The sequence below is a fragment of the Fragaria vesca genome, linkage group LG3, assembly GCF_000184155.1.
Source record: "Fragaria vesca subsp. vesca linkage group LG3, FraVesHawaii_1.0, whole genome shotgun sequence".
In the NCBI taxonomy this organism is placed as follows: Eukaryota; Viridiplantae; Streptophyta; class Magnoliopsida; order Rosales; family Rosaceae; genus Fragaria; species Fragaria vesca.
In genome coordinates, this window is record NC_020493.1 from 18968785 (window position 1) to 18996495 (window position 27711).

General features: G+C 38.5%; 4 protein-coding genes across 4 annotated transcripts; 2 read left to right on the forward strand and 2 right to left on the reverse strand.

The window, feature by feature from the left end:
• The first annotated feature begins 952 nt into the window (after positions 1 to 952).
• Positions 953 to 4767, forward strand: LOC101310305 (probable LRR receptor-like serine/threonine-protein kinase At3g47570-like). The gene is made up of 3 exons (XM_004295926.1): positions 953 to 1229; positions 1563 to 3974; positions 4239 to 4767. The coding sequence occupies exons 1-3, from the start codon at positions 953 to 955 to the stop codon at positions 4634 to 4636; spliced, it is 3087 nt and encodes a 1028-aa protein (XP_004295974.1). The 3' UTR covers positions 4637 to 4767.
• Positions 4768 to 6556: 1789 nt separating this feature from the next.
• LOC101294151 (E3 ubiquitin-protein ligase RING1-like) lies at positions 6557 to 7918 on the reverse strand. Its single transcript, XM_004294603.1, has one exon. The coding sequence runs from the start codon at positions 7900 to 7902 to the stop codon at positions 6832 to 6834; it is 1071 nt and encodes a 356-aa protein (XP_004294651.1). The 5' UTR covers positions 7903 to 7918; the 3' UTR covers positions 6557 to 6831.
• Positions 7919 to 16406: 8488 nt separating this feature from the next.
• LOC101294443 (pumilio homolog 2-like) lies at positions 16407 to 23812 on the forward strand. The gene is made up of 9 exons (XM_004294604.1): positions 16407 to 17264; positions 18638 to 20220; positions 20309 to 20450; positions 20540 to 20647; positions 21254 to 21466; positions 21554 to 21664; positions 22177 to 22371; positions 22736 to 22910; positions 23243 to 23812. The coding sequence occupies exons 1-9, from the start codon at positions 16605 to 16607 to the stop codon at positions 23287 to 23289; spliced, it is 3234 nt and encodes a 1077-aa protein (XP_004294652.1). The 5' UTR covers positions 16407 to 16604; the 3' UTR covers positions 23290 to 23812.
• Positions 23813 to 24620: 808 nt separating this feature from the next.
• LOC101294738 lies at positions 24621 to 25484 on the reverse strand. Its single transcript, XM_004294605.1, has 2 exons — positions 25101 to 25484; positions 24621 to 25004 (listed from the first exon to the last, which is right to left on the reverse strand). The coding sequence occupies exons 1-2, from the start codon at positions 25455 to 25457 to the stop codon at positions 24840 to 24842; spliced, it is 522 nt and encodes a 173-aa protein (XP_004294653.1). The 5' UTR covers positions 25458 to 25484; the 3' UTR covers positions 24621 to 24839.
• Between the last annotated feature and the right edge of the window lie 2227 nt (positions 25485 to 27711).

Sequence of the window (27711 nt, forward strand, 5' to 3'; positions counted from 1 at the left end):
GTGTTTGGCTCGTTGTCTTTGGGCCTCTCTCTGATCTCCTAGTGGAATGGATCATTGCATTGTGCATTAGATTTGGCTAGGAGAATACCCTAGTGACTTAATTAGTTTCTATTATTTTTATTTTCAATTGTAATTTTAGTTTTATCTTTCCAAAACCAAAATCAATATTCACTCCCATTGTTCATATCACTTTGTAATTACGTGTATTTTTATACTCGTAATTACTACGTAATTAAACACTATGAATTAGTTAATCCTCATAGCAATTAATATGTAATTAATTCATTTTTATTTATTTTGTATGAAATAATGAGAGTTGCGGAAAAGAGCCAAAATTGGAGTATATGGAAAATTGATGAAATAGACAATGCCGGTCACCCATGTTCGTGTCATCAAGAGAGCAGAAAAGCATTAAGCAAATTGAAGAACTTGACGTTTAAGCGTCAATGTTTTATTGGCCACCGATGTGTCGTTTTAGTCTTCGAATTAACGAAGAAAAAAAGAGTTGGATTGTTTTCTAGCATATATCATAGTCATAAACAACCCGTCAATCGACTACAACAAAGATTTTGGGGTTCCAAATTTGAAAACCTTGGTCGACCAGGCTCCTAAGTGTGATTGCATTCCTAATACGCACCTTGTCATTCATACTTCATTTTTCAATTCAAGGACCCTTGTCACCAACTCGCACCATACACTTTGGCAAATCTGAATCAGTCCAAGCGATGAGATCAAAGAGACGAGATCGAGCTGTACGTGTTCAGACTGCTTAGATACTCGTCAGTCGTCAATCACGTCTAGCAACTTGGACTCTTTCAAAGACTATTCTTGATGACAATGGTAGTCATGGCCTCGTGGGACCTATCATAAGAAAATGAAATCCCAGTTCAGAATAGCCCAATATATACATGTCATGGTTATCCTTCTTCTTCCTCACCGATCCTCGAAAACAATGGCTTCCCTCTTCCATACTCTACTGTCTTCTTCGTTTTCCATGTTAGCTCTTCTTCTATGCATATGTCTGAGCGTAGAGTCTGCTATAATTCCAAGCATTACCACTGACAAGGAGGCTTTGATCTCATTCAAGGAGGCCTTGCTCAGTGCCCCTCCATCTTTAAGCTGGGACCAGAATTCATCACCTTGCAGCAACTGGACTGGAGTTGTTTGCAGAAACGATGGTCAGAGTCCGAGAGTTGTTGGTCTTGATCTTTCAAGCTTGGGACTTACAGGTATGGTCTGAGACGCATATCCAGTATCTTAATTTCGATACTATCTACATACTTTGCATTATTGTACGCAGAGGTTGTCTACGACTTCTTTACTGAGATGTATATGATCCACTCATTTTACAACTAATTCAACCAAAATTACTAATTGATTGAACCAAGTTCACAACAATAAAAATAAAATTAGTACATTTGTTTTACATATTTATATATAATTAAACTAAATTACTATATCGACAACAAGAAGTTTGAAGTGTAAACTTAATAAAAAATATTGTGTAGTTTCACTTCTATATCCTTTATATTTCTTTGATAGTTGATATATGTTGCTTACAGGGACCATAAGCCCTCAGATTGGTAACTTATCCTTCCTCCGTTCCCTTCAACTTCAAAACAACAAGTTAACAGGAGCAATTCCTACTCAACTTGTTAACCTTTACCGCTTGAGATCTCTGAACCTGAGCTCCAACACCATACAAGGTCCACTACCTTCAAACATGAGCAACTTGAATGCACTAGAAGTCCTCGACTTGGCTGGGAACAACATAACAGGGAGGCTCCCTGAGGAGATGTTCAGCCAAAAGAAACTTCAAGTCTTGAATCTGGCACGAAATAAATTCTTTGGTTCTGTTCCTTCATCCATAAGCAACCTTTCATCCACACTCACATCTCTGAACTTGGGTACAAATAGCCTCAGTGGGATCATACCTAGTGAGTTGGGTCTACTTAACAATCTCAAGGAACTTGATCTTTCTGGTAACAAGTTCACTGGGACTGTTGCTCCCTCCATATACAACATTACTTCATTGGTTCTGTTTACTGTTGCTTCCAATCAACTTTGGGGTGAGATTCCCAAAGATATTGATCAGACACTTCCAAATCTTTTATACTACCGGAACTGCTTCAATCTAATGACAGGGAACATTCCTGCTTCTTTGCACAACATCACCAAGATTCGATCAATTCGAATGTCAAACAATTTTCTGGAAGGAACAGTTCCACCAGGGCTTGGAAACATGCCAGACCTTGAAATGTACAACATTGGCTTCAATCGGATCGTTAGTAAAGGCAGTGATGGTCTCAGTTTTATCACTTCATTGACAAACAGCACCAACCTGCAGTTTCTTGCTTTCGACGACAATCAGTTAGAGGGAGTCATTCCAGAATCACTTGGCAATCTCTCGAAGGTTCTCAACAAATTGTACATGGGAGGGAATCGGATTTCCGGTAATATTCCTGCCTCAGTTGGTCGTCTTACTAGTTTAACTTTGTTAAATGTGAGCTACAATTCAATATCTGGTGAAATTCCTACTGAAATAGGCCAATTGGAAAACCTACAAGAGCTTAGTGTAGCAGGAAATGATTTGTCTGGTCATATTCCAAACTCCTTGGGAAATCTCAAAAAGTTGAACAGCATTGATTTATCTGGGAATCACTTTGTTGGCCAAATACCCTCTTCTTTTTCAAACTTCCAGAATCTGCTTTCCATGGACTTATCAAACAATGAGCTCAACGGAACCATTTCCGGTGAAACTCTCAACCTCCCTAGTTTAAGCACCACTCTCAATCTGTCCCAAAACTTTCTAAGTGGACCTTTGCCTTCAGAACTTGGGTCCCTAGAGAAGGTTGTTACTATAGACCTCTCTGACAATGCTTTATCTGGAGATATCCCGGGATCAATAGGAAAGTGTAAAAGCTTGGAGAGATTGTTGATGTCAAGAAATAGATTTTCAGGTTCTATTCCCAATGGTGTAGGAGAATTGAGAGGCCTTGAGTTTCTAGACCTTTCCTCAAACCAGCTTTCCAGCTCCATTCCAGAGAATTTTCAAGACCTACATGCCCTTCAGTACTTGAACCTATCATTTAATCACTTAGAAGGAGCGATTCCTAATGGTGGATTATTTGTTAAAAATTTCACTAATGTTCATCTTGAAGGCAACCCAGAAATTTGCCTTAAATTTCCATGTGTGAAGAATAGTAATGGTCGTCGAAGCAGAAAAATACTAGTCCCAGTTGTGATCATTACAACTGTCTTAGCAACCATAGCAATATGTGTTATAGTGGGCTGTTTGGTCTATGCTAAGAAAAGAAAAGGTTGCAAAACAAAAATTACAGGAACTTGTGATGACTTCGTGGTAAAAGGGCAGCATCAAATGGTTTCGTATGAAGAACTCCGTGGCTCAACAGGGAATTTCAACCCAGGAAATTTGGTTGGAAGGGGGAGCTTTGGTTCTGTATATAAAGGGTTTCTTAGAGACCAAGGAATTGAAGTTGCAGTCAAGGTGCTTGATATAAGACCAAAAGGGTCTTGGAAGAGTTTCTTGGCAGAGTGTAATGCTTTAAGGAGTGTGAGGCACCGGAATCTTGTCAAACTGATTACTTCCTGCTCAAGCTTAGACTATAAGAACATGGAGTTTCTGGCTTTGGTGTATGAGTATCTGAGTAATGGGAGCTTGGAAGATTGGATCAGAGGCAAGAGAACAAATTCAGACGGAAGCGGTTTAAGCATTGTGGAGAGATTGAATGTGGTGATTGATGTTGCTTGTGGATTGGATTACCTCCACAATGATTGTGAAGTTCCAGTGGTTCACTGTGATTTGAAGCCAAGCAACATTCTTATGGACAAAGACATGACTGCAAAGATTGGAGATTTTGGGCTGGCAAAGTTGCTGATAGAGGAAACATCCACTCAACATTCTATTGGCTCCACCAATGTCCTCAAGGGTTCCATTGGATACATACCCCCAGGTTAGTAATGAATCAATTTGCTAGCTAGCAGTTTTCTTATACAAGTACTTCATGAGTTCATTTAACAATTAAAACGATGTTCTTCGCTCCTTCAGAAAGTGATCCTCCTACTTAATAACTCGATGATTATGAAAAAATAATGAACTCTCAGTGTTGATCAAATGACTGTCTGGGATTGTGGATAGCATCTACCTATAATAATATGGTTGTTTTATAAGTTGTTGTCCTTGAAAATGAAATATATAATATTTGTGTACAATGCAGAATATGGTTTTGGACAAAAACCCTCCACAGCTGGAGATGCATACAGTTTTGGAGTAATGTTGTTGGAGCTGTTTACTGGAAAAAGTCCAACCGATGAGCGCTTCACAGGAGAAGTTAACCTCGTTCAATGGGTGCAGTCATCATTTCCTCACAACATTGCAGTAGTACTAGACTCTGAGTTGTTACATTGTCAGCACGACGAAGGCTCAAATCTCATCTCAGAAGAAGAGCTGCATTGTCTGAACTCAGTTATCGAGGTTGGGCTCTCTTGCGCTTTCACCTCTCCTGATGGACGCATTAGCTTGAGGGATGCTCTTCACAAACTTCAAACTGCTAGAGAGACTTTTTTGAAGCTTGCTCACTTTGACAGTCCAGAGTGCAACTTTCAACAAGAATAGGAGGTTGAGGTACTATTTGTTAAGAACTGATTGTAATATAACACCTGATGTAATGAGTTCCTGTCCATACAAGGTACCAAGAGCTCGTTTGTAATCAAGTTCTATAAATAAATAATCACACCTTTCAAAATAAAAATTATCAAACAAAATGCTGCTTTTAATTATCATCCAAATTAATTCGAGCTGAAACTGGCCTTCAGCTATAATGTACTGAACCAAGCAAGGGATACATAGCCTAAGATACTCAATAACCCACTTGAGGTTTTCTATTTTCTTCTGGGTGATGAATAATAGAGGCCAGGAAGTTCATAAGGGAGGGTCATTCCTAACTGGTGAAACAATTAATCTAGTGGATTTCAGATTCAAGGGGAAAATCTCTTTCAAGAAACTAAAGAACTGCCATTCTTGTCAAACTCCAACCAAATGCAAAGGCCCTGCTTTAGATATTTATTATACATCTATATTTGCACAAGCTAGGCATGAGTAGGCAGGACTTGACTGCAGTAGATGGCCAAAATTTGAATGACTGAAGTCCAATAAAATAGCATGAGGTTTTCCCACACAGCATTGCACAAGTACTAGACTCTGAGTTGAATACACTATGAGCACAAGGAATGTTCATATACCATCCATGAAGAAGAGAACTGAATTGCCTGATCTCAGGCCTGCACTTTAGTTTCCCCTTAAAACGCATTAGCTCGAACAAAATGATCAGAACTTTAGCTTCACAAACTTGAAACTGCTAGCTAGTTTCTTGCAAATCTTTGAGAGTTCAAAGTTTATATTTCAACAACAAATGGAAGTTGATGATCCTAATAGCTAAGCACTGATTGTGATAATCTGGATCAAGATTCCTTTTCATTTAGATATCCACTTGAATTTTTTTAATTTTCTTTTGGGTGATGAATAATAGAGGCCAGGATGTTCAATATGGCTTCACTCCTTACTGATGAAACATATAAATTTAAACTGGTGCTCTTCAGATTCATGGGGAAAATCCCTTTCAAGAAAATAAAGCACTGGTATTCTTGTCCAGTTGCAACCAAAATGCAAAGGCCCTGCATTAGACATTTATTATATCATCTGTGTACACAAGCTAGGCATGAGTAGGCAGATGGCCAAAATTTGAACGAGGTAACTTCAATGGTGCCATTATCTTTTAGTTTATTCCACCCGGATTTCTTTAATTTTCAAATAGGATACTTCATAATGAAATACAAGACTTCTGGAAAAGCTTTCTTCACATTAGCCCCTAAAATGGTTGCAATTGAAAGAAAGCCTCCCAACTAGAATTCACACTTGGAATCCATACTGACACATTAATAGAGCCATTGATGCTACGACTGTAAACAAAGGAAAGGTTGACTGTGTTTTAAGGCCTCTTTTGCTAGTTGGTGTGCAAAAAAGAGATTGTATGAGAAAATTAAATAAATAAACCGAGATATATAGAATCAAATCCGAACACTCAGATTTGTATTTAAAGTATTCCTGATTTCAAAAAAAATATTAAATAAGACAAGCGTGTCACCTGATATGTTTGTCTCATCGATGAGATACGTAATGTCTAAAATATGACATGTAATTTTACATTAATACACGCGTATTATTAGATTTAATGATTTAACCAACAGACAAGCTTAACTGTCCAACTTCCAAAGTAAAAAGCATTTTCCCAATTTAAAGAGAAACCCTAATAAAAAGAGATCACTCATTCCGTCATAGCAATCAGTCGGCACGTTGTTGGCGCCAATCAGCCAGCTAAGCTACACAAAAGATCTTTGATGATACCTAATTTTCATCACTCCCGAGAGATATGACACTGTTAACATATCAGTGTGTGTAGCTCAATTATTTGAGGCCACTAAACTCTCCCATACCAAGTGCCACATTTTCTTAACAAATAAGCCAAATACCACATTTGAACAAACAAAAAAAAAAGCCAAAACTAATATCTTTCTGCGCCAGAAGAAGCTGGAGCTTGAATTATACAATTAAGATTGAAAATGAAAATGCTACAATGTAGAGGCAAATTTGCCCTAAAAATATATACAGTGATGAATATGACCAATCTGTAGCCTGGAATGAATAAACTTTTCACATATCCCAAATCCCAATCCAAAAAAATCTAATAAAACAAAAGAAAGAAACAAAATTGTGATCTTTTTGTATTAGCTGTAAAATCCAGCTTTTTTTTTCTAATCATCCAACACCCAAGCCCGGCTGCGCCGCTGCACGTACCGCCCGAACACCGAGTTTGAGTGGCTCCGACTCCGACTAAATGCCTCCGACCCGGTTTCTGACCCGGTCCTCGAAGACGAATTTGACCTAAACCTCCCAAAGAACGACGCGAAATTACGAAAAGCCCTCCCAATCCCGCGGCTCTCTCTTCCTCTATTTCTCGATGCCCATAATACCCTTCTCGGCGCCCCGCTTCCGTTGAACCCTCCGTCCATTTCCGTGTACACAACCGGCAATTCACGCTCCCCGGGTCTTCTCGCGCCCGAGAACCGACCCACGGCGAACCCGCCTCCGGGTAATCTCCAGATGGTTAACCCGGTTGCCTCCTCGTCGTGACCCGGCTCCGAGTTCCGGTCAACGGGCAGCTCGTGGCGGCAGACCGGGCACGAGTTTCGCATCGAGAGCCACGGCAGGATGCAGTCGGAATGGTATATGTGGCTGCAAGGCATTTCTCGGGCCTCCGACCCGAATTCGAAAGCTTCTTTACACACCGCGCAGTGCGACTCCGACCCGACGTGAGACTCGTCGATTTTAACCACCGGCATCGACTCCACGGCTGATTTAGAAGCCGGCGGGTTCTCGGGTCGGCCCAACCCGGTTATCTCAATCTGCGCCAGCTGCTCCAGCAGCCGATCAAACCCCGACCCCATCAGAAACTCCGACATGGTCGGCGGCAGCGGCCGGAGCCCCGACCCGGCGGCGTCGTCGTAGTAAAGCTCGAACGAGCTCGACTCGGAGTCGTCGGCCGCGCCACGTAGGACGATGACCGGATTGAAAGGCGACCGGTCGCCGGAGCTCCGGCGGACCCGCCGCGACGTCGGGGGCGGGTTCTGATCGTGAGTATAGGAAGGCGGGAAGCGGCGGTGGAGGTGAGTCGGGGCCGGCGGCGGGGTGGTGTCTATCTCTTCGAGGAAGCCGGTGTCGCAGTAAGGGCAGGTGACGGAGGCGTCTTGGAGGAGGATGCGGACGAAGCGGGTGCAGCGGTGGCACCAATACGACGTCGTCGGAGACGGCGAAGACATGGCCATGGTAGATCTGAGAGGGGAAGAGTCAGAGAGAGAGAGAGAGAGAGTTGTAGAGAGAAGAATGAGGAAATGGGGAAAGTGAAGGAGGGAGGCTTTTATTGAGACACGCGTGGAATGTGAAAAGAGGACGAAATAGGGTTCCTTTGACGCGGCGCGTAAGTACACGCGGAAACGATTTGGGGATGGATTCACAGGGAGGGTTTAGTCCACTAATGGTAGTATTAGAGGACAATTAAGAGCACCCGCGTCAGTAACATAACTGCTCCACTACTCTGATTAACTCATTTTAATTGGATTTTTGAGATCAACGCCGGAGAACCGGCGAGTAATCGCATTCTCTCCTTTTATTCTTTTTACTTGTTTGGAATGATCAAGTAAATCACATTCGTATATGTAAGGTAATGTACATAATTTCTGAATATTGTTTTTTCTTAATTAAGGAAGTAATTCTATTAAAATTATCACTCAATCGAGCGAGTTGAATACAAATGTATCGTAACATATCCAAATAACTTGTTGGGATACAAATGTATCGTAACACATAACACATCTAAATAACTTGTTGGAGCGTCATCAAAATAAGAAAAAATTGTGTTATCATCAATTCAAAATGGCGATTGCATACCCTCACGTTGTCATATACAAACAGAACAAAAAGTTAACGTAATACCCACAGTGATACATATGAATAGGGTCCATTTATTCAACAAATCAAACTTCGCTATAGGTTAACTTGAATCCTCTTTTGGTACTACGTCAGAAGATTCGCTATGACTACTTGTGTCAACCCAAAACATAGTTCGTGTCATACCTTCAGAATTCCATACACGAAACGCTAGAGAATTAGAGTCCATTATCCTTGTCTACAAATGGACACCCAACGTGTTTCAACAAATCTTGGCTTTTGACATGTAATGGGTCACCCATTGGGCTTTGAATTTGATCTAGGCACCCACCCAAACATTAAATGTTGCTCAAACCCACTCGTCGTCTGTCGAAAGAGAGGCAGATTATAACAAGAGACTCCAGCCACCACTTGTTGAACCTTCTTCGAAGTCCATCTTTGTATGTAAGAGCAACTATCAATGTCGGTCCACATCAAAACCCGTCCCAAATCATACGGCCAAATCGTCCTTCTAAGATTCGCCGCCTTCCTCCACCACTCAAGCGAATCAATCATTGTTGAGTGTCAATTCCGACCGTCGACGATTCCTCCCTGTCCTCGATTCCACATACCTCGACACACCCCGGCGCGCATAACCTTACGTTTCAGTCATCGGAACGAAGCCTAACATTGGAGGTCGGCGATTTTCTCCTCAAGGTCATTAGGTAGTCACTAGAATTAATGAAATCATAGTGACTGCCTAAGAAAATTACAAATCCATTATTTGTAGTATAGATTAGCGATGTAATTGGGTAAAGTAATTTCCCAGAAAGGAAAGGGATGACAAAGTAGTATAATGACTATAATCAGTAGCGCAGCGCGTGTGTTGCGGGAGTGGGCAAAGCATTTAAAATAAATCGGCATGTGATTAAATGATAACAAAATACGGTAAAACTACGATAAGTTACTAAGTTAGAAGCTGATCGCGCGTGAGGAGCGTGGGTGTGAGACGTTGACTGGGAGCGAGGTCGGACGCCGAGTTTGAAAATTCAAATAGTCGCCGGTTTGGAGCAAACAAGAAGAAGAAGGAGGAGCAAGGAAGATTCCTGAACGAGGCAGAAAACAAATTTTAAAGGTGCGTCGCGTGCGCTCGTCTCTACGGACAATATTACAAATATGGGCTATGTCTGATTGGGCCCTACTTGATTGCAATTATGTAGTCAAATCCAACTGTACTGTGTTGCTGGATTCATTTAATTCAGTGTAAATAATGGTTTTTCATTAACAAAAATGAAAATTAGACATATGTCATTAAGGTTTTCTCGATTAGTTTTCTAAGTATTTCTTAAATGAGATTAGTAGATGTCTCTTAATCATCAGTCAGCTGACGCCAGAAAAATATGGGACGGGTGGTAATAGGATTAGAAAATTTATAGTAGGAATTTTAAATCAGTATTTTAATTATTTTTAAAACAATTTATGTGTTATTTAGTGTCTCATGGTTCAATTTATATAATTTAAAAGAGATATATGTTTGTTAATTTACTTGTTTGTTTGTGAAAGTGTTCACATTAGAAATTTAATTTAATGATCCATGATTTATGTCTTAAAATGTCGTGTAGGTCAAATTGGCGACTGATCAACTTGTTCATGACATGAATCTTATGTTGCTTCACTATGGAGTTGCATGCTCTTCTCATAGCATGTTCCATTTTGAAGGATGAAAGCGGTGGAAAAGCTCTTATTCATCCAAGCAAAAGATCGGTCTTGCATTCATCTAATGTCAAAATTAAGCAAGTCGATATTCATCCAATGTGACAATCGAGCAGGAATAATGAGGTATTCGGTATTTGATATTCAATAACGTTAACAAATTACAACAATTACACATCATCAACCTCTAAAAATAAAACATACCGTTAATCCTTATTTGCTTTTATATTTTACATCACATTATTCACTTTTAAGCGGCTATTGTAAACTTCTCGAAAAGTGAATATGATGGGAACCATGTTCTCTTCCAACCATAGTACGCTCCTGTTGTTCTATCTCCGTTCATATTGTCCTTACAAAAGTAAATAAAATGTGTTCTTTAGTGCAAAATGCAAGCATATGCTTGGTGACACATCAATCAGGAGAAATAATTTGGCACCATGTTTGTGTCTCTTTCTTGGCTTCCCGGAGTTCCCTCCACAACAATCATGGTGCATATTTTGCTTTCAGTTGCATGCGTGAAAAGACTAGTATACATTTCAACATCCTCTAAATATGCATAATGATAGAGTGGGTATCTTATCACATTCTACTTTCTGGCAAATTCGTTAGGTTAAACTTGAGCACCAGAATGCCATACAACCCACGGAACCACGATCCCATCCATGATCCATCTCTACTGTGGAAGACTCAACTCAAAGGAAGCATCAAGGCCTTAAGGAGTTGAGGACTTGAGGGTGTAGTTTAAGTGTTTAACTAATGACATATCCTATCAAAAAAATAAACTACAAGAAATGACACTAATGGAGAGAAAGAGTTGCATCAATCATTTTTATTAATTTTTTTTTTTTAGTATTACAACATAAATAAAAGAGAACCTAACTCTTATCTGGATCCAGCGTTTGTTTATGTTTTTTTTTTCTCTCTCTCTCTCAAGTCTCAATAATGTAAAACCTTAAAACAATAGGCTAACGCTCACATTCATTTTCAACCTGTCTATAAAAATACAGACTACAAAAGCACTTTCTTAGCTAAAATATACACCGCCTAATTACATTTCCTACGATACAATTCAAAGTTTGATCTAAAAGTTTAAGAATCTGCCTACGATTGCAAAGTATGCTGAGAGATGATACTAAAAAATGTATTCAACAAAGGTGCCATGTCTTATCTTGTGCGTCTACTAAATAAAGTTGCATTAGCAAAAAGATCAAGAGATGATGTGGTTTCTTAGACCTTTCCCTGGTGCCATTTCTTCTTTTCGTTACATGGGATTATGCTTATTTGAATGTCATCTTTCTTTCATCACTTTTCCAAGAAAATGAGACAGAATTGCTTTCTCAAACGTAATATTAGGGAATTGCTTTTCATTTGTGTTAGTGTTAGAGACAGAAAGCTCTTTCCATGATCTCTGCTACTGTTGCTTAGACCAGCCTATCACCATCAAAGTGGTTCTGAGATCACGAATCCAACCTCGGTTGTTTTGGAAAAGGATACAAGGACCTAGTCCATGCCTCAGTTTTCTATGATCAATCGATGGATCAGTTTGAATCAAACTTTGAGAACATAATTTTGATACAGATGAGGTTTTTTTATTTTTAATATTTTTTTTTATATTGCAGTTCAATAAATTAGAACTCGTCAACTCTTGGATTTGGATTTGCAGTTCAATAAGAATCATAGTTGACAGCATCCTTTCATGCGTCTCGATCCATCGGATGGTATAGTACTAGTAATTTAAACTATATATTCAACAATTTTTTCTTTTTTGTTATAACGGAGAAGACCAACCATTTGACCACTTAAGCTAATCCTGAATTCAGGGTTACTGGGTTACGAACATTAATTCAAGTCTGTTGAAAGCTTCATGATCTTTTTCAAACTTCTGATTTTGATGTTGCACTTCTGCACGTACGCCCATTCATTGTTTTCAATCCTTGCCTTAGAGTTGGTCATGCTCGCTCATCTCTACTTTTTTCTTTTTGCTCAACACATCTTGCTAATGATTCTATGCATAGAGATTCTACGAGTAAAAACACATTCAATCAACCTTCATAGTTCTTAAAAATCCATCAAGAACTTGCTGCATGTAGACCTCCAGATGGTATTCAGTTTTACTTCCCAGTTCGAATGGGTCATCAACAATCCGATATGGAAAATGCTTGAGACACCAAATATTTATATAAAAATTGGATACCGAATGACGTGGTGACCGCCATGTCAACATTTGACATTGAAAAAATATTGATGAAGTGGAATGATTAATAATTTGTATTACATTCGTTACGACGGAAAATTAAAAATTAAAACCAGTGTCTTCACCATTCACTTATGGTTTCCTCCCCTGTCACCATATCAGTGCTACGAAAGAATTCAATCTAAAGTTCTCTCCTAATCGATGAAACATCAAAAAAGACACCCGAGGAGATAGAAAGCAAAGATGAAGAGAGGACTAGACCTTAGAAAATCCTAGATTGGACAATTGCCTAGGGTTAGGTGAAGGAGGTCAACCATGTTGAATGAGCATGTTTGTATGTATAGGAAGATTGTTAAAGGAGATCAACCATAGAAACACCAGTTCGATCACCATGATTTCCCAAATTACCAAAACCCATCAAGCTGCAAATCATTGTTCACAGATAATAAAATATCTCTCAAATGCTCAATTGAAGTCCTCGAAAGTGTTGTTATTGACAACTAATCTCATGAAATTTGATGTTTGTAGATGATTCCATGGTGGCATGGCAGTTTGAGTTTCTTTAATATCTCCATTTTATGAGATTAGGGTTCCAGATCGATTTTTAAAAGGGAAGGAACAAATTAAAGGAATTTCAATTTTTAATTGTTTTATTAAGCTAATAAGAAAAACCATGTCCCCAAATATCAAAACAAAAATGTTGATGTGGCAATGGCCACATCATTTTGTATTCATTTTGGTAAAAAATTTGGTGTATGTGGCACTACTCATCCGATATAAACCTTGGAGACATGTGAAAAAAAAAAAGTTTTCCAACTTTTACAAAGAAAAACTAAAAACATCAATTCGACGTTTTAACTTTTTCAGTATCTTATGATATATGAAAAATATTTTTCACACTCAATTGCCGAATACATTTTTAAAATTACAAAATTACTATCTCATTTTCTCTTTTTTATTTTAAAAATTATTTCTCAAAATCGCTTTCAAAAGCGTTAGCTTTGTTTTTCAGAAAAAAAAAAACGAAAAAAAAAATACCTGGAAGTTCTTTAAAATAGTTTGGGCCGCTGTCATCTGAAAACATTGCCCAAAACGTTGTCCAGGGCCCAACTTAGACGCTTGAAAATTTAGGGTTTCTGGAGTCACCACCCCACATTTCCTATTAACTACAGAGGCAGCAGAACAGAACAGAACAGAAGTGAGCAGAGAGAGAGAGAGACGGTAATGTAAATTAAGTGATGCACACGTTGGGCCATTCAATTCAAACTGGAACATATCTAGACGAAGAAGGCAAAGACACTGCCTCTCTTAGATCCTCTTGTTCTAAACATAGCAATGGCTTTACATCCCTCCTCAATCACCCAGTTGCTATTTGCTGACACAATGACCTTTCCTATCGACGAGGGTTTTTGCTTCATTTGGTGATCCAATTCCAAACCAATTAAATTGCTTACTTCAGGACCCTGTCATCCTATCCAGGCCATGCTGTTCTGTTTTGGGTTCTATTGGCCTAAACTGCCACTTCCACCAATACCATTTCTGGGGCTAGCTGTTTCTCTATTTCTCTGCAAGATAGGGACACACTACTGTAACTTTCTTTTTATCATTTTACTTTTAGGTATATGTATGACAGTTTCACCGGCTTGCATACGATTTTCACCCCTAAATGTTTGCGTAACTAGTGCATGAGTATATGTTGATGTTACTGTTAGCTAAATGACTGTGTCCTAGCTGTGTCCTATTTCAGATTTTCATTAGAGTGTCGACCACCGTATTTTTTGTTTCACGACTAATATGTCTTTAATTAAATAGATAAGATAAAGTAACAAAAAGATGTTCAACTAGCTTCGGATTTGTGATCAACACCTGAGCAATGTTATTGATGATAAGACTTGTATCAATGAGAAAATGAATAACCATGTTAAATATATGTTACTAGACAGCCATACGACAAGTACAAGCATGTTGGGTTACCCGTTACATTAACTAGGGTTTTGCACTACAAAGTCTTATTGTGAAACCACCGTGTTTATATAGATATTATATATAGAATTATAAAATCGTTGACAAGTTTCGACAAATGACAAATCGATATAAAATTTTGATGATATAGAGGAAAACATGTAATCATTACACATCTTAAGGAATAATGCTCAAATATGTATAATTACTTGTAAATCAACAATATCAAGTTAGGTTTATATCTATTTGCACCAAAATGAGTTTATACTTTATCTTTAGGTCCATTCAGCATAAACATTACAAGTTAAGTTTTTTTTTTTTTTTTTTTGTTAGAAAGAACATTACAAGTTATTTCGAGCTTCTGTTTTTGTTAAATATTTCGAGCCATTTCCACTTACAAATAACAATATCATTGAAATTTGTATGAAGTAAAAAAAAAATTACTATCAAAAGCAAAACATATATTGGAGAGTAAACCCATGAAATGCCCAGAGTCCATACCCTCCCATATGGTCCTCCTATACCTCAAAGTCCTAGTTGATAAACTTGGTAAGTGTGATCCTTATTCCTTAGCTAGATAACAAAGCACAATCAATGACAGGTGACACACCCACCTACTTCCATACCCATCACAACAAATATCTGTGGAATTTATTTTGTTTGGTCAACAATGCCATGCAGCATAGGAAAAAAGAGCCAGGTACCATAGTAAAATTTTCCAACCTTCGTAGCAAAATGACTCAATTCATTACCCATTTAATTACCTAATTAAACACAATAAACCAAAAAATGGTTAATGTCACCCTAAAAACTTACCCATTTCACAATAATTCCACATTATTGCTCATAAATATTCTAGCTCTTTTCCTGTCAGTTTTTTGCACAAGAATTTATTGTTTATAGTTAAAAGTGGGGTAAATTTGAAAAAAAATCTTGAACCCTTTGACTAATTATTTATTTCATAACAACTTATTACTTACATATGATTTCGATTAAGATATGGCAAAGATCAAGATTAACTAAAACCAAAACCGTAAAAAAAAAAAAACTACAATTACAATCCTATATTGAAGAATTTCTCAAAAAAAGTCACAATCTTCACCTCAACCAAAACATAAAAAAAATTCTCAATTACCGCTATAGTAGTATATAAAAGAATTACTCAAACAAAGTCCGCTATCGTATTATAGAGAAGAATTTATCAAACAAAGTCCAAAAACATGTACATGAATTGAACCAAATAGATCTGAGTTAGATTTTGCACCATAAAAAGTAAAAAGGAAGAGAAAAAACACAAAAAGAAACAAAGATTTTTACAATAAGTTTCTACTGCCCAGTAGCTCAGTTGTCCTTGCCCTGTTTTCACTGGCTTCTAAATTTAGGTTTATACTGAGGCAGCGAATCTTTAGAGGTGACGTGTCAGTCAGAGATTCTTCTATAGGAAGACGGAAAAAAACTAAAAGAAACATCATTTTCATTAAAAAAATAGAATTTATAAATTAATTAAATTAAATTATTTTTGGACTTTTATACAAATTTGGATAAAAACACAACAAAAGCCGTTATCACCTGGTCAATTAATCCCCTATTTCCCAGAGCTTAATCAGAATTTAAAAAAAAAAAATTAAAAATCAAAAAAGGATTTTGGAAAATATATATTTATTTATTACTCTCTCTTTTATTTGCTTTCTCTCTAACTATCTCACAGTGTATTTAATCGGCTCCTTGAACTGGAACAAAACCCTAACAAGGGTTCTTGTAAGAAGAAATCGCCGCCGTATTGATCTCCCGCCGTCGGTTTTCTCTTTATTTCTATCTGACTATCTGTTTTTCATATTTGACGACACTGCTCTCTTTCTCTCTAAGAGCTCAAGGTCCCCTGTTTGTTTCTGTTTACTATTTCCTCACATCACTTTCTTCACAGTCAATCCGCTTGTGTTTTCTGCTCTTGTTTTTGCCGTTATGGGAATTTATGGGATTGAATTCTGGGCAAGGTAGTTTTGTTTACGAGCTCTGATTGTTGTTTTGGGCTGATCGTTTTTGGGTCGGTTGATTTTGAGGGAGTATGGAGTAGGTTGTGGAAAATTTTGAGTCTTGATCAGGTTAAAGGTTTAAGCTTTGAGCTTGTAAATAAGCGGTGGGGCTAGGTTTTGGGGATTTCAAGGGGTTTATGGTTTGATTACTGCGTAGTAGTTGGTAATGATTAGTTTAGGGTAGTGGCTCTTGAGGATGTTGTCTGAATTGGGGAGAAGACCAATGCTTGGAGGTAATGAGGGTTCGTTTGGGGATGAATTTGAGAAGGAGATTAGTATGTTGCTGAGGGACCAGCGTCGGCAGGAGGCTGATGATCGTGAGAGTGATTTGAATATCTATAGGAGTGGGTCAGCGCCTCCGACTGTGGAGGGTTCTTTGAATGCTGTGGGAGGGTTGTTTGCTGGGGGTGGTGGTGGAGGAGGCGGTGTGGGCGGTGGTGTTGCTGGCTCTTTCCTATCGGAGTTTCCTGGAGCTAAAAATGGAAATGGGTTCTCGTCGGAGGAGGAGATGAGGTCTGATCCAGCTTATCTGAAATACTATTACTCGAATGTGAACATGAATCCTAGGCTTCCACCTCCATTGTTGTCAAAGGAGGATTGGAGGTGTGCGCAGAGGATGAAAGGAGGGAGTTCAGTTTTGGGTGGGATTGGGGACAGGAGGAAAGTGAACAGGGCTGATGATGCTAGTGGGAGAGCCATGTATTCGATGCCACCCGGTTTTAACTCGAGGAAACAAGAGAGTGATGTGGAGCCGGATAAAGTACGTGGCTCAGCAGAGTGGGGTAATGATGGGCTAATTGGTCTGCCTGGTTTAGGACTTGGTAACAAACAAAAAAGCCTTGCTGAAATCTTTCAGGTGATTGTCTTCTGCAATTGTTATTGATGTTTGCTATATAGTACATGTGTTACTGAAGCCATGCATTCATATTTGTAGTGTGTGATCGTATTTTTTGAGAATGGTTTTGCAAGACTTTATGTTTCTTGATTTGCCGTTTTGACGTTTATTATTGTTGTGGTTGATCTTTGATATTTAGAACATGTGTTACTGAAGCATTTCTCTTTTTTCTTTCTTCCTCTATACTTGCATTTGATAATGTGTTTAGTATAACTTTTTTTTTATTCTTAGAATTCATGTGACTTTATTGCTTCTGTGTTGTGCTTGATGTTCATACTTAGTACATGTGTTACCAAATCTTCTTTGTTAGCGTATGCATGCTTTTGTTGATAACTTTTGAGCAACACTTTTGTAAATGTTCCTTGAATTGCTGGTTCTGACATTTATTTCCCATTGATCTCTAAGATGATATAATGTATAATTTAGGTGAACATAGAGTTATGGGGTTCAAATTATTGCTCTGTATTCAAAATGGAAATGTTTTCCTGGTCTTACCAGGACCAAAACGTTCTACTGAATCTTGTCCTTAACCTTATAGTTATATGAGAAAGTGGATATCTAGGAGGTTTACTGAGAAGGGAAATTCTGTGACTATGTTGAGACCTGGTGAATAAAATTGAAAGCCTTTAGAACATAAAGAACTTTCTTTTTTATGGCTGCAAGTTAACCAAGATCACTCTCTTCATGATTGCATCTTGGTTATGGCTGTGTAAGTTGTACTCGTACTCTGGTCTATCTCATACAATGCAACTATCCCTTATTCATCTGCATCTTTTTCAGCTACATTCTCAAGGTTGTCAGTCTACACATTGTTTGACCTAAATAATGTCCCACAGAGCATAGTAGTATGACTACTTCAAATAAAATTTTGCACAACCCTATTTTCGCTAGGCCCTTGCTTCTTGAATCTAATTTAGATGAGTGAACTTGTTGAGTCTTTGGTTTGATTTAAGTACAACATGGTATTTTTTGCAACCTCCACACAAGAGTAGTAAACTACAATCTAGCAATGCCCAGGGGAAGTCCTTGTGCAATTGCCTTTAAATTATTAATTAGTACATGACCTCTACTGTGCATTAGATTTTAGGAGCGTTTTCCAAATCTTTGATATTTATCTTACTATCCTTATTTTAGGAGTCTTTTCCTGGGAAATGTTGACACACTGATGTACTTTTCCAGCTTTGTGTTCTTGTGCAGTTCTTTGTTGTTGCCTGTTGATTTTACTTATGATCCTCACTATTGACCTGTTGTGCTGATGCATTTTTTCCCCTTTTATTTTATCCTGGATTTATCTCTGTACTCTTATACTGCTGATGCAAAGTTTGGTTGTGCAGGATGACATGGGGCGTACAACTCCTGTTCCTGGGCTTCCTTCTCGTCCCGCTAGTCGTAATGCATTTGATGAAAATGTGGAGGCACTTGGTTCTGCTGAAGCTGACCTGACTCATTTGCGCCGTGACTTGATGACATCTGATGCTCTACGATCTGGTGCAAATGGACAGGGTTCTGCAGCCCAAAGCATGGGCCCACCTTCTTCATATTCCTATGCTGCAGCTTTAGGTGCTTCCTTGTCAAGAAGCACGACCCCTGATCCTCAGGTTATTGCTAGGGCTCCGAGCCCTTGTCTTACACCTATTGGAGGAGGAAGAGTTAGTGCTTCAGAAAAAAGAGGCATTTCTAGTCCAAGCTCCTTTAATGCTGTCTCATCTGGCATTAATGAGTCCGGAGACATAGTAGCTGCCTTATCCACCATGAACTTGTCTTCAAATGGTGTGATAGATGATGAGCCCCATTTGCCATCACAGGTTAAACAGGATGTTATTGATCACCAGAATTATCTCTTTGGCCTGCAAGGTGCTGAGAGTCATGCCAAGCAACTTGCTTACTTAAAGAAGTCTGAATCTGCGCATATACATATGCCTTCTCCACAGTCAGCAAAAGGTTCGTACTTGGATTTGGGTAAGAGCAATGGGGTTGGCTCAGATCAGAACATCGCATCCTCTGACAGGCAAGTTGAGCTGCAAAAATCTGCTGTTCCTTCTGTTAACTTGTACAAAGGATCATCTGCATCGAATCTTAATGGTGGAGGTGGATTGCATAATCAGTATCAGCAAGTGGATAATGCAAACTCATCATTTTCTAACTATGGTTTAAGTGGCTACTCTATGAATCCAGCATTGGCATCCATGGTGGCTAGTCAACTTGGTACTGGCAATCTGCCACCTTTGTTTGAAAATGTTGCTGCAGCATCAGCTATGATACCTCCTGGAATGGATTCAAGAGTTCTTGGAGGAGGTTTGGCCTCTGGACCAAACTTAGCAGCTGCTGCATCTGATTCACATAACCTTGGTAGATTAGGGAGTCCGATAGCTGGGAACGGTCTCCAGGCGCCTTATGTTGATCCTATGTATCTTCAATACTTGAGGACATCTGAGTATGCTGCAGCACAGCTTGCTGCTCTGAATGATCCCTCTGTGGATAGGAACTACTTAGGTAATTCATACATGAATATACTTGAACTTCAAAAGGCATATCTTGGAGCCTTGCTGTCACCTCAGAAGTCACAGTATGGAGTTGGTGCTCCCTTGGGGGGCAAGAGTGGTGGTTCAAATCATCACGGTTACTACGGAAATCATGCCTTTGGCATGTCTTATCCTGGAAGTCCCATGGCAAGTCCTGTTATTCCCAACTCTCCAGTTGGCCCTGGTAGTCCAATGAGGCACAATGATCTTAATATGTGTTATCCTTCTGGGATGAGGAATTTGAATTTGGGTGGGAGTGTCATGGGACCATGGCATCTGGATGCTGGATGTAACTTAGATGAAAGCTTTGCATCTTCACTCTTAGAAGAGTTTAAGAGCAATAAAGCCAAGTCCTTCGAACTTTCAGAAATCGGTGGACATGTTGTGGAATTCAGGTATGAACTACCGATTAGTTTTCTTACAATGCCAGTTTTATGGTTTGATAGATTTTTGGTTGTAATAATTATGCATTTTGGTGAGCAGTGCGGATCAATATGGGAGTCGTTTTATTCAACAAAAACTTGAGACAGCCACTACGGAAGAGAAAAACATGGTTTACCAGGAAATCATGCCTCAAGCTCTCGCTCTAATGACCGATGTATTTGGTAATTATGTGATTCAGAAGGTAAATCTTTTTCGTGCTTCCAATCATACTTTTTGTTTGTTTTACTTACTAGGTACATTACGTGTAACATTTGTTCTCTTTGTATTCAGTTTTTTGAGCACGGGCTTCCGTCTCAGAGAAGGGAGTTGGCCAACAAGCTTTTTGGTCATGTGCTGACACTTAGCCTCCAAATGTATGGTTGCCGGGTGATACAGAAGGTACAGCTAATTTGTTGTCGTTGCTACGTTGTCGCCTGCATTTCCTTAATTTGGATATCTATTCCTATTCTAGCATTGAACCAATAACTATTAAGTCATTACAATTAGCTTTCACACTCTTTGTCCTTTTCTCTAGGTTTCTAAAAGGTAGAATAGTCTTTATCTCATTGGAACCTGTATTTAATTTTGGAAATGATGGTGTACTGAGGAATTTGCTCAAGTCATCATTAATTGTGGTTCTGATGTGAATGATACTGTTTGTTCAATCTAGCTTCCGCTAATGACTAAAATAAATATAGTTACTGCAGTCTCTCACATGCATGAGAAAATGGTTATTGCAGTGAGAGAAAAGTGAGATAAAGTGGGTCAGTTAGTTTGTTATTATTTTGTTATTGTCACAATATCCTTGATAATGAAATTGATTTCCAAAATATTTGATTTCTCAAGGTCATTTTGTCAAAAAAAATTGTTCTGGTTGATGTGTGTCTTCTCTCTGTTTGTTTTGTGACGAAAGCTGTCTTCTCTTAAATAATAGTACAAGCACAATAATTGCTACAGTAGAAGTTGTTGATCTGGACAGTAGAAGTGGTTTTAAAAAATTTTCAGGCAATAGAAGTTGTTGATCTGGACCAAAAGATCAAAATGGTTGGAGAACTTGATGGCCATGTCATGCGCTGTGTGCGTGACCAGAATGGGAACCATGTGATTCAGAAGTGTATTGAATGTGTCCCTGAAGAGGCCATTCATTTTATAGTCTCAACGTTTTTTGATCAAGTTGTGACCCTTTCCACCCATCCATATGGGTGTCGTGTAATACAGGTAGCTAGACTTCTTTCTCTTTTGTTTTTGTGCTTGTTAACTTCTTTTAACAAGCTGAAGAATGTATAACAATTCCCTTATCTGCAGAGAGTGCTTGAGCACTGCAATGACCAGAATACTCAGAGCAAAGTTATGGATGAGATTTTAGGAGCTGTTAGCATGCTGGCACAGGATCAGTATGGCAATTATGTTGTTCAGGTTCATAATTTTTCTTGAATATACTCTTTATGGACTTTGTTTGGTCACAGTTATTTATTTTCATGAGTTTTGTTTTTGATTTGTGATTTATTGATTTTCTTTTAATCATGGTTCAAATTTGATGTCAAAAAGTCATTCTAAACATATTGTAGTCATGAAGTGTGATCATATGTATTTTTTATTGCTTTGGTTTGAGTACCATATCTTTGGTTATCTAACCAACAGAGTCTCATTACCATATATCAGTCTTGCGCCTGTCAAAAACTATTTATCTGTTAGTTTCCCTATTAGATGAAGGTCACCTTTTGTTTTGTTTTGTTTTTCACCCCATTACAGATATTTCACTTGCAATAATTATTTGTTTGTTGTTTTCTTTTTGTTGTGATCTCGATTATTTGTTCTTAGTATGAAATTGCAACCCTTGCGGCTTGTGATAAATGTCAGCATGTCATGTGTTGACATTTGAAGCCTAAATGATTTTTCATTGAAACTTGACTGTTCTCTTCGAACAGCATGTACTGGAGCATGGAAAGCCACATGAGCGTTCTGCTATTATAAAGGAATTAGCTGGGAAGATAGTCCAAATGAGTCAACAGAAGTTTGCCTCTAATGTTGTAGAGAAGTGTTTAGCTTTTGGCGGTCCTGCTGAGCGTGAGTTACTAGTGAATGAGATGCTTGGAACTACTGATGAGAATGAGCCTCTTCAGGTTTGTCAAACTTCTGTGCTTATTGTACACTTTTATGTATTTATTAGAGTAATGAATTCATCGTCTCCAATAAAGGATAACTAAGGTGTGAAATAAGTAGTGGGTGAGGTTTTGTGGAATGTAATGGATTTTAGTTTTGTAGAAACTCTCGTTATGAGAACGCTCAATTTAGAATCTTGTGCTTTGTAATTGGATGTGTTAAAACACTGAAATTTGAAAGGTTATCATTTTATGATTTAGTTTCATATACATCAAGGGAATGAGTATACAATGAAACTCACAAACTCACAAACACAATTTTTTTCTTCCCTGAATCTCCCAACCCTAAGCATGATCTCAGTTTAATTTGTTTTTTCTTGTACAGGCAATGATGAAAGATCAGTTTGCAAACTACGTTGTACAGAAAGTGTTGGAAACTTGTGATGACCAACAACGTGAGCTGATTCTTTCACGAATTAAAGTTCACTTGAATGCATTGAAGAAATACACTTACGGGAAGCATATCGTTGCTCGTGTAGAAAAACTTGTTGCCGCTGGGGGTACTTATTCCTTCCTCTTTGCGATTGAATTTTTATAACTGTGCTTTATATTTTATGGAGAACTATACACCTTTGAAAATACAGAAGGCGGATGTGTTAATGTCATATCAGAAAGTGTTCAAATGTTTTATGATTATATCTGAACAGTTGACTTGATGCTTTCATTCCATCACCCTTTATATCAGATTACTCTAGGTGATTTAGTATCTAGGGCACAAAGGTTATGGATTTTTTTTTGGAGTTAGTAAATCAGGTTCAGGTTATGGTTTTTTGTTTGGTTGAGTTAGTTTTTGTAATATGTTAATCCTTACGTGGTTATTTAATGGATGCAGAAAGGAGAGTTGCTGCTGCTGCTCAGTCGGCTCCTCACCCTGCTTAGGCAGTGTAGGAAAGAAAGTTGTTTGTACAGCTAACTGAGGCTAGTGTGTGTTTCCCTCTCTCCATCGTTCGTATCTTAGGATCTCTGACTCTACCTATCTTTTTCAAGACAGGTAGGAGGCAGGTTGGAAATAAAGTTGTTGCTTTGTACTGGAAAACTGTACATTGTGTAGTTTAAAAGTTTATACATAGAGTCGAAGCTAGCTGAGGTTCAGATGTTGAAAGTTCGCTCGCACCTGAGGCCCCTGCAAGAGGAGATAAATGCACTATACAAGTTTTTCTAAGGGTGTAAAAATGATTAATGGTGAGTTGGTAGTCGTGACTGTACAAAAATGTTGCCATGTGGAGAGCTGTTCATGATTAGGCGAGGCCACAGTTTTTTTTTTATAATGTATGGTAATGACTTGTTTCTTTTTCTTCTAATTACATAAGGTACAGTTTCTATCTGATCAAGTATAATGATCAAGGTTTATCCTATGTATTTGCTGCTGTTTTTCAATGCATCAATGATCTTTTTCTTACACAAAACTAATATCTACTCCCTTTCATCTTTGAACCACTTTTACGAGTATATCCAATCTTGGGGCTTAGTTATAAAAGTTTCCTTTCCGGTGCCTTTACAATCGAATTTTTTGTTGATGTTTTTCCAAAGTGGGATAACTATTTGAGGAAAACACAAAAAAAATTGACTCTTTTATTTTAAGTTCACTGCAGTGTTTTGCACATAGCTTCTTTCACTGAAGATTTTGGGGATTTGCAAATAGAACAGTCTTCTGCACTTATCTAAATTGAGTTAAATTTTCAGGTTATGATCTTTTCGATTTTGATTCCGATGGAAACCTCTATGTTGATGTGAAGAGCTAGAAAGTCCTTTTAGTTCCAATTTGAGTTTTGGTAAGGCGTGAAATTTAGTTCAGTCACTTCAGTGTTTGAAATTTATAAGCAAGACAAACACCCCCAACCCCCTGCCGCAAGACAGGCACTTGTTCTTCGCCTAAAAGTCCCCCCAACCCTCCTCATTTCTTCGAGGTCCCTGTCTCAAAATTAAGGGCTCTATCGAACTTGACACCATCTCGAATGTGTTCGAATTGAAAACATGGGAGCAAAAACCTTGGGATCAACCGTTCAACATCGCCGGCATCAGAAAAATGTCATCGGCAATACCAACTTGGTAATGTTAAATATGTTCAGTACTGTTTTGATATATTTCCCAAGTGCGCTTCTTGCATAACATTATTTACATCCCAAACTGAACATCAATCTCTGAGCTTTTATAAGTTTTATAGGTAAAAAAAAAAAAATCTCTGAGCTTTTATAAGAAAATCACTGTTTAGGTGAAATTTTCAAGCCTTTATAAAATGAAAACCGAATTAAAGCGCTGGAAGGTTGAGTAACTACAAGTCTACAAGTTAACTGGCACTGCTGCCAGTGGCTTCAAGGGAATCTACTATTAACTCCTGGCTCAGCCACATTACTTTGAATTGTTAAGAAAACTTCATAATACAAGCTACAAAAAAGTTGAAATGCTTACAGGAAGCAAGTGCATACGTTTTAATCATCTTCAAACTCTTCAACCTTTTGTCCAAATCCCTTAGGCCCTGCTCTTGCTCTCAGCCTCCTCTTCTTTCCACCCTTTTTCTCGTTAGCTTCCTCTTCTTTCTCAATCTTCTCTCTCTCCCTCTTCTGCAAGTAATCTGTCACACCTAGGTACACAACCTGAATCCAAAACCCACAAAATTCTCAAAACCCACCAAAATATTACTAATTTAAGCATTATGAAATTGAGAAGGCAATTAATTGTTCTGAGTTTACCCCAATAGTGAGAATGGTGAGACCAACAAATGCAACAAAGAGAAGAACAGAAATGGTCATAGAGACACCATCATCACTAGTGGTGGCCATTATCTGCTGTGTGGTCTCAATTGGGTTGGCTTCTGAAGCCACAGATTCAACAGAGCTTGCATAGGTTCTCCAAACTGGGGTGCTTCTTTGGTTGATATTGTCATGTGGGTTGTGGAAAGTTGAGGTCTTTTTGGTTGAAAAATTGGTTTGTGAGAGGAAAGGCAAAGGATTTGGTTTCTGGGTTCTGAGATATTGGCAATGGCTTGGTTTGAGAATTGGGGGAAAAGTTGATGGGGATAGAGATATGGATGTGGTAGCCATTCCCATTTGCTACCACTTTGTCTATCTTCCTCTAGCCTCTGTAATGAGTGAAGGGGTGAACTCTTGGGTACTACTCTAGTACACCATTGTAATGTGGTGCTCTGTACTGTTCTAATCTCTGTTGGAATGGTTCTTGAGAGGCCTAGTGCAGGAGGATTGGGTCACATTGTTCATAGGCCCAAGGTTTTTTGGTTTTGTGTTGCTCAATTGTGGGGTGTTAGATTCAATGGGCTGGGCCATGGACTGTTGTCTTGCCATTGAGGGTGGGCCTGGCCTAAGCGGTGGAACTCTTTGGACAGATGGGTCGTTAAAATGGTACATGACCAATCGTTTCAGATCAAGGCGGCTTATAAACGAGGAGATGCTCATATTTGATCGTCAGGAAATGACTTTCCGTTGTTACCGCAATTGTGATTAACTAAGAGCAAATGCACCCATTTTAAGTGGGTTGGACCGATTTTCAATCCGGGTTAACATACTATTCATCTAAATCAGTCTTTGGCCGTAGGCTCGACAATACAACAATTAGATTAATCGAATGACCAATTGCTATGTACATTGTAGAAAAAATATTTTTATATTAACATTTGTATTGTTTTGGACCAACATCATATGCAAAATGGTGTGTATAGACCCCCTGGATTAATCCGTGGGTTGAGGATTACCCCATGCATTGGTCGGGTTAAGTGGGCTCCACATAAGACCCATGTCTAACCCAGACTAATTCCTTAATAGTGGATGATGTTTTTCAATCCCATCTTCGATCCAATCCCCAAATTGCACCATTGTTGCATTTGCTCTAATGGGGTGTAAAGATGATTATACAAAGTTTCTTTGTTTGACAGATTTCATCGGCTGTTGATCTAATGATATGAACGTCTATATCGATGAAACTATAAAACAATTTTTTTTTATCAGGTTACAACTTAATGAGTCGAACTCATAACCTCCCACTTACTAAAGAGAGACTATGCCGCTAGACCAAATGATATTGGACTTATAAAACTAATAGCAAATTACATTAAAGTTACTAATCAAATTTCAGTTTACAAATACATCAATTACACATTATCTTATACATTTAAGGACAAAATTTAACAAATTAGGACAAATTAATATCCATATGCCAACTGTCACTACAATTTTACCAAATTACCCTTCATTACATATTCTACTGCTACTGCCCACAACTCCATGAGAAATGTGCTACTGCCAAGTAAGAAGGTGCTACTACCGACGAAAAATGTGCTACTACCATCTGTCACTTCATTACATATTCTACTGCTACTGCCCACAACCCCATGAGAAATGTGCTACTGCTAACAAAAAATGTGCTAATGTTGGCACTGTTGTAATTGTTTTCCGACAACTCTCTGATGCTGGCGTGCTGCTATTGCCGACTCTGATGCTTGAGCGCAACTCTAATGCTAGAGCGCTGCTACTGCCTTCTGTAAGATTCATTTCTGAGCATGTATTGTATTTGAATTAGTGAGACATTGATTTTTTTTACTTTCTATTTTTTGAAAGTGAAGACAGAATCTATGGGTGCTACTGTATCTGGGTTTTTTGAACATGTATTTTTTGAAAGTGATCGGCTGGTTTCCATTTTATGTTTGATAGCACTGCTACTGACCTATAGCTAATGCGACTATTACATATTAATAGCATTGCTACTAAGCAACAAAATTAATCTAGTACTGTTATTTTGCTATAGTTCCCATTGCAAAGCAACACCCAAACAAGAGTAACCAAACTCCAGCCAACAATATCAGCATAATGCTTAGCCTCGGTATCAAAACTAATTTCAAATTGCTAATGATGCCCAACATTATATGCAAAACATGGAATTAAATTTGCAAGATAAAAAATCGAACAAAATTTTGAGCAAATTGGGAAAGCAAAGATTAGGAACCACAAGAAACGATCTATATGGCTCAGATTCCTCAACTTACATGTAGCGGCAAATTTACCCAATCGATAAGAACAGTTGCAATTACCCTATCAAGTAGAACAGTAGCATCAATTCCTTGTAGCCGTCTCCATCGATAGCCTCTGCGGCCAACAGCTTTCCCCTTGTACTCCGAAAAAACGAAGTTAGAAACCTCGAGCCGCTCTCCAGGCAGACAACAACGACCTTTTCTACAGCTTCTCCCCACAACACCACGACATGAGATCACCGCTCTGCTTCACGATGTCGGTCTACTCAGTGAACCTAATCGGTTGATAGGAGGCGCAAGACTGACCTGAAGCTTGATCCGAT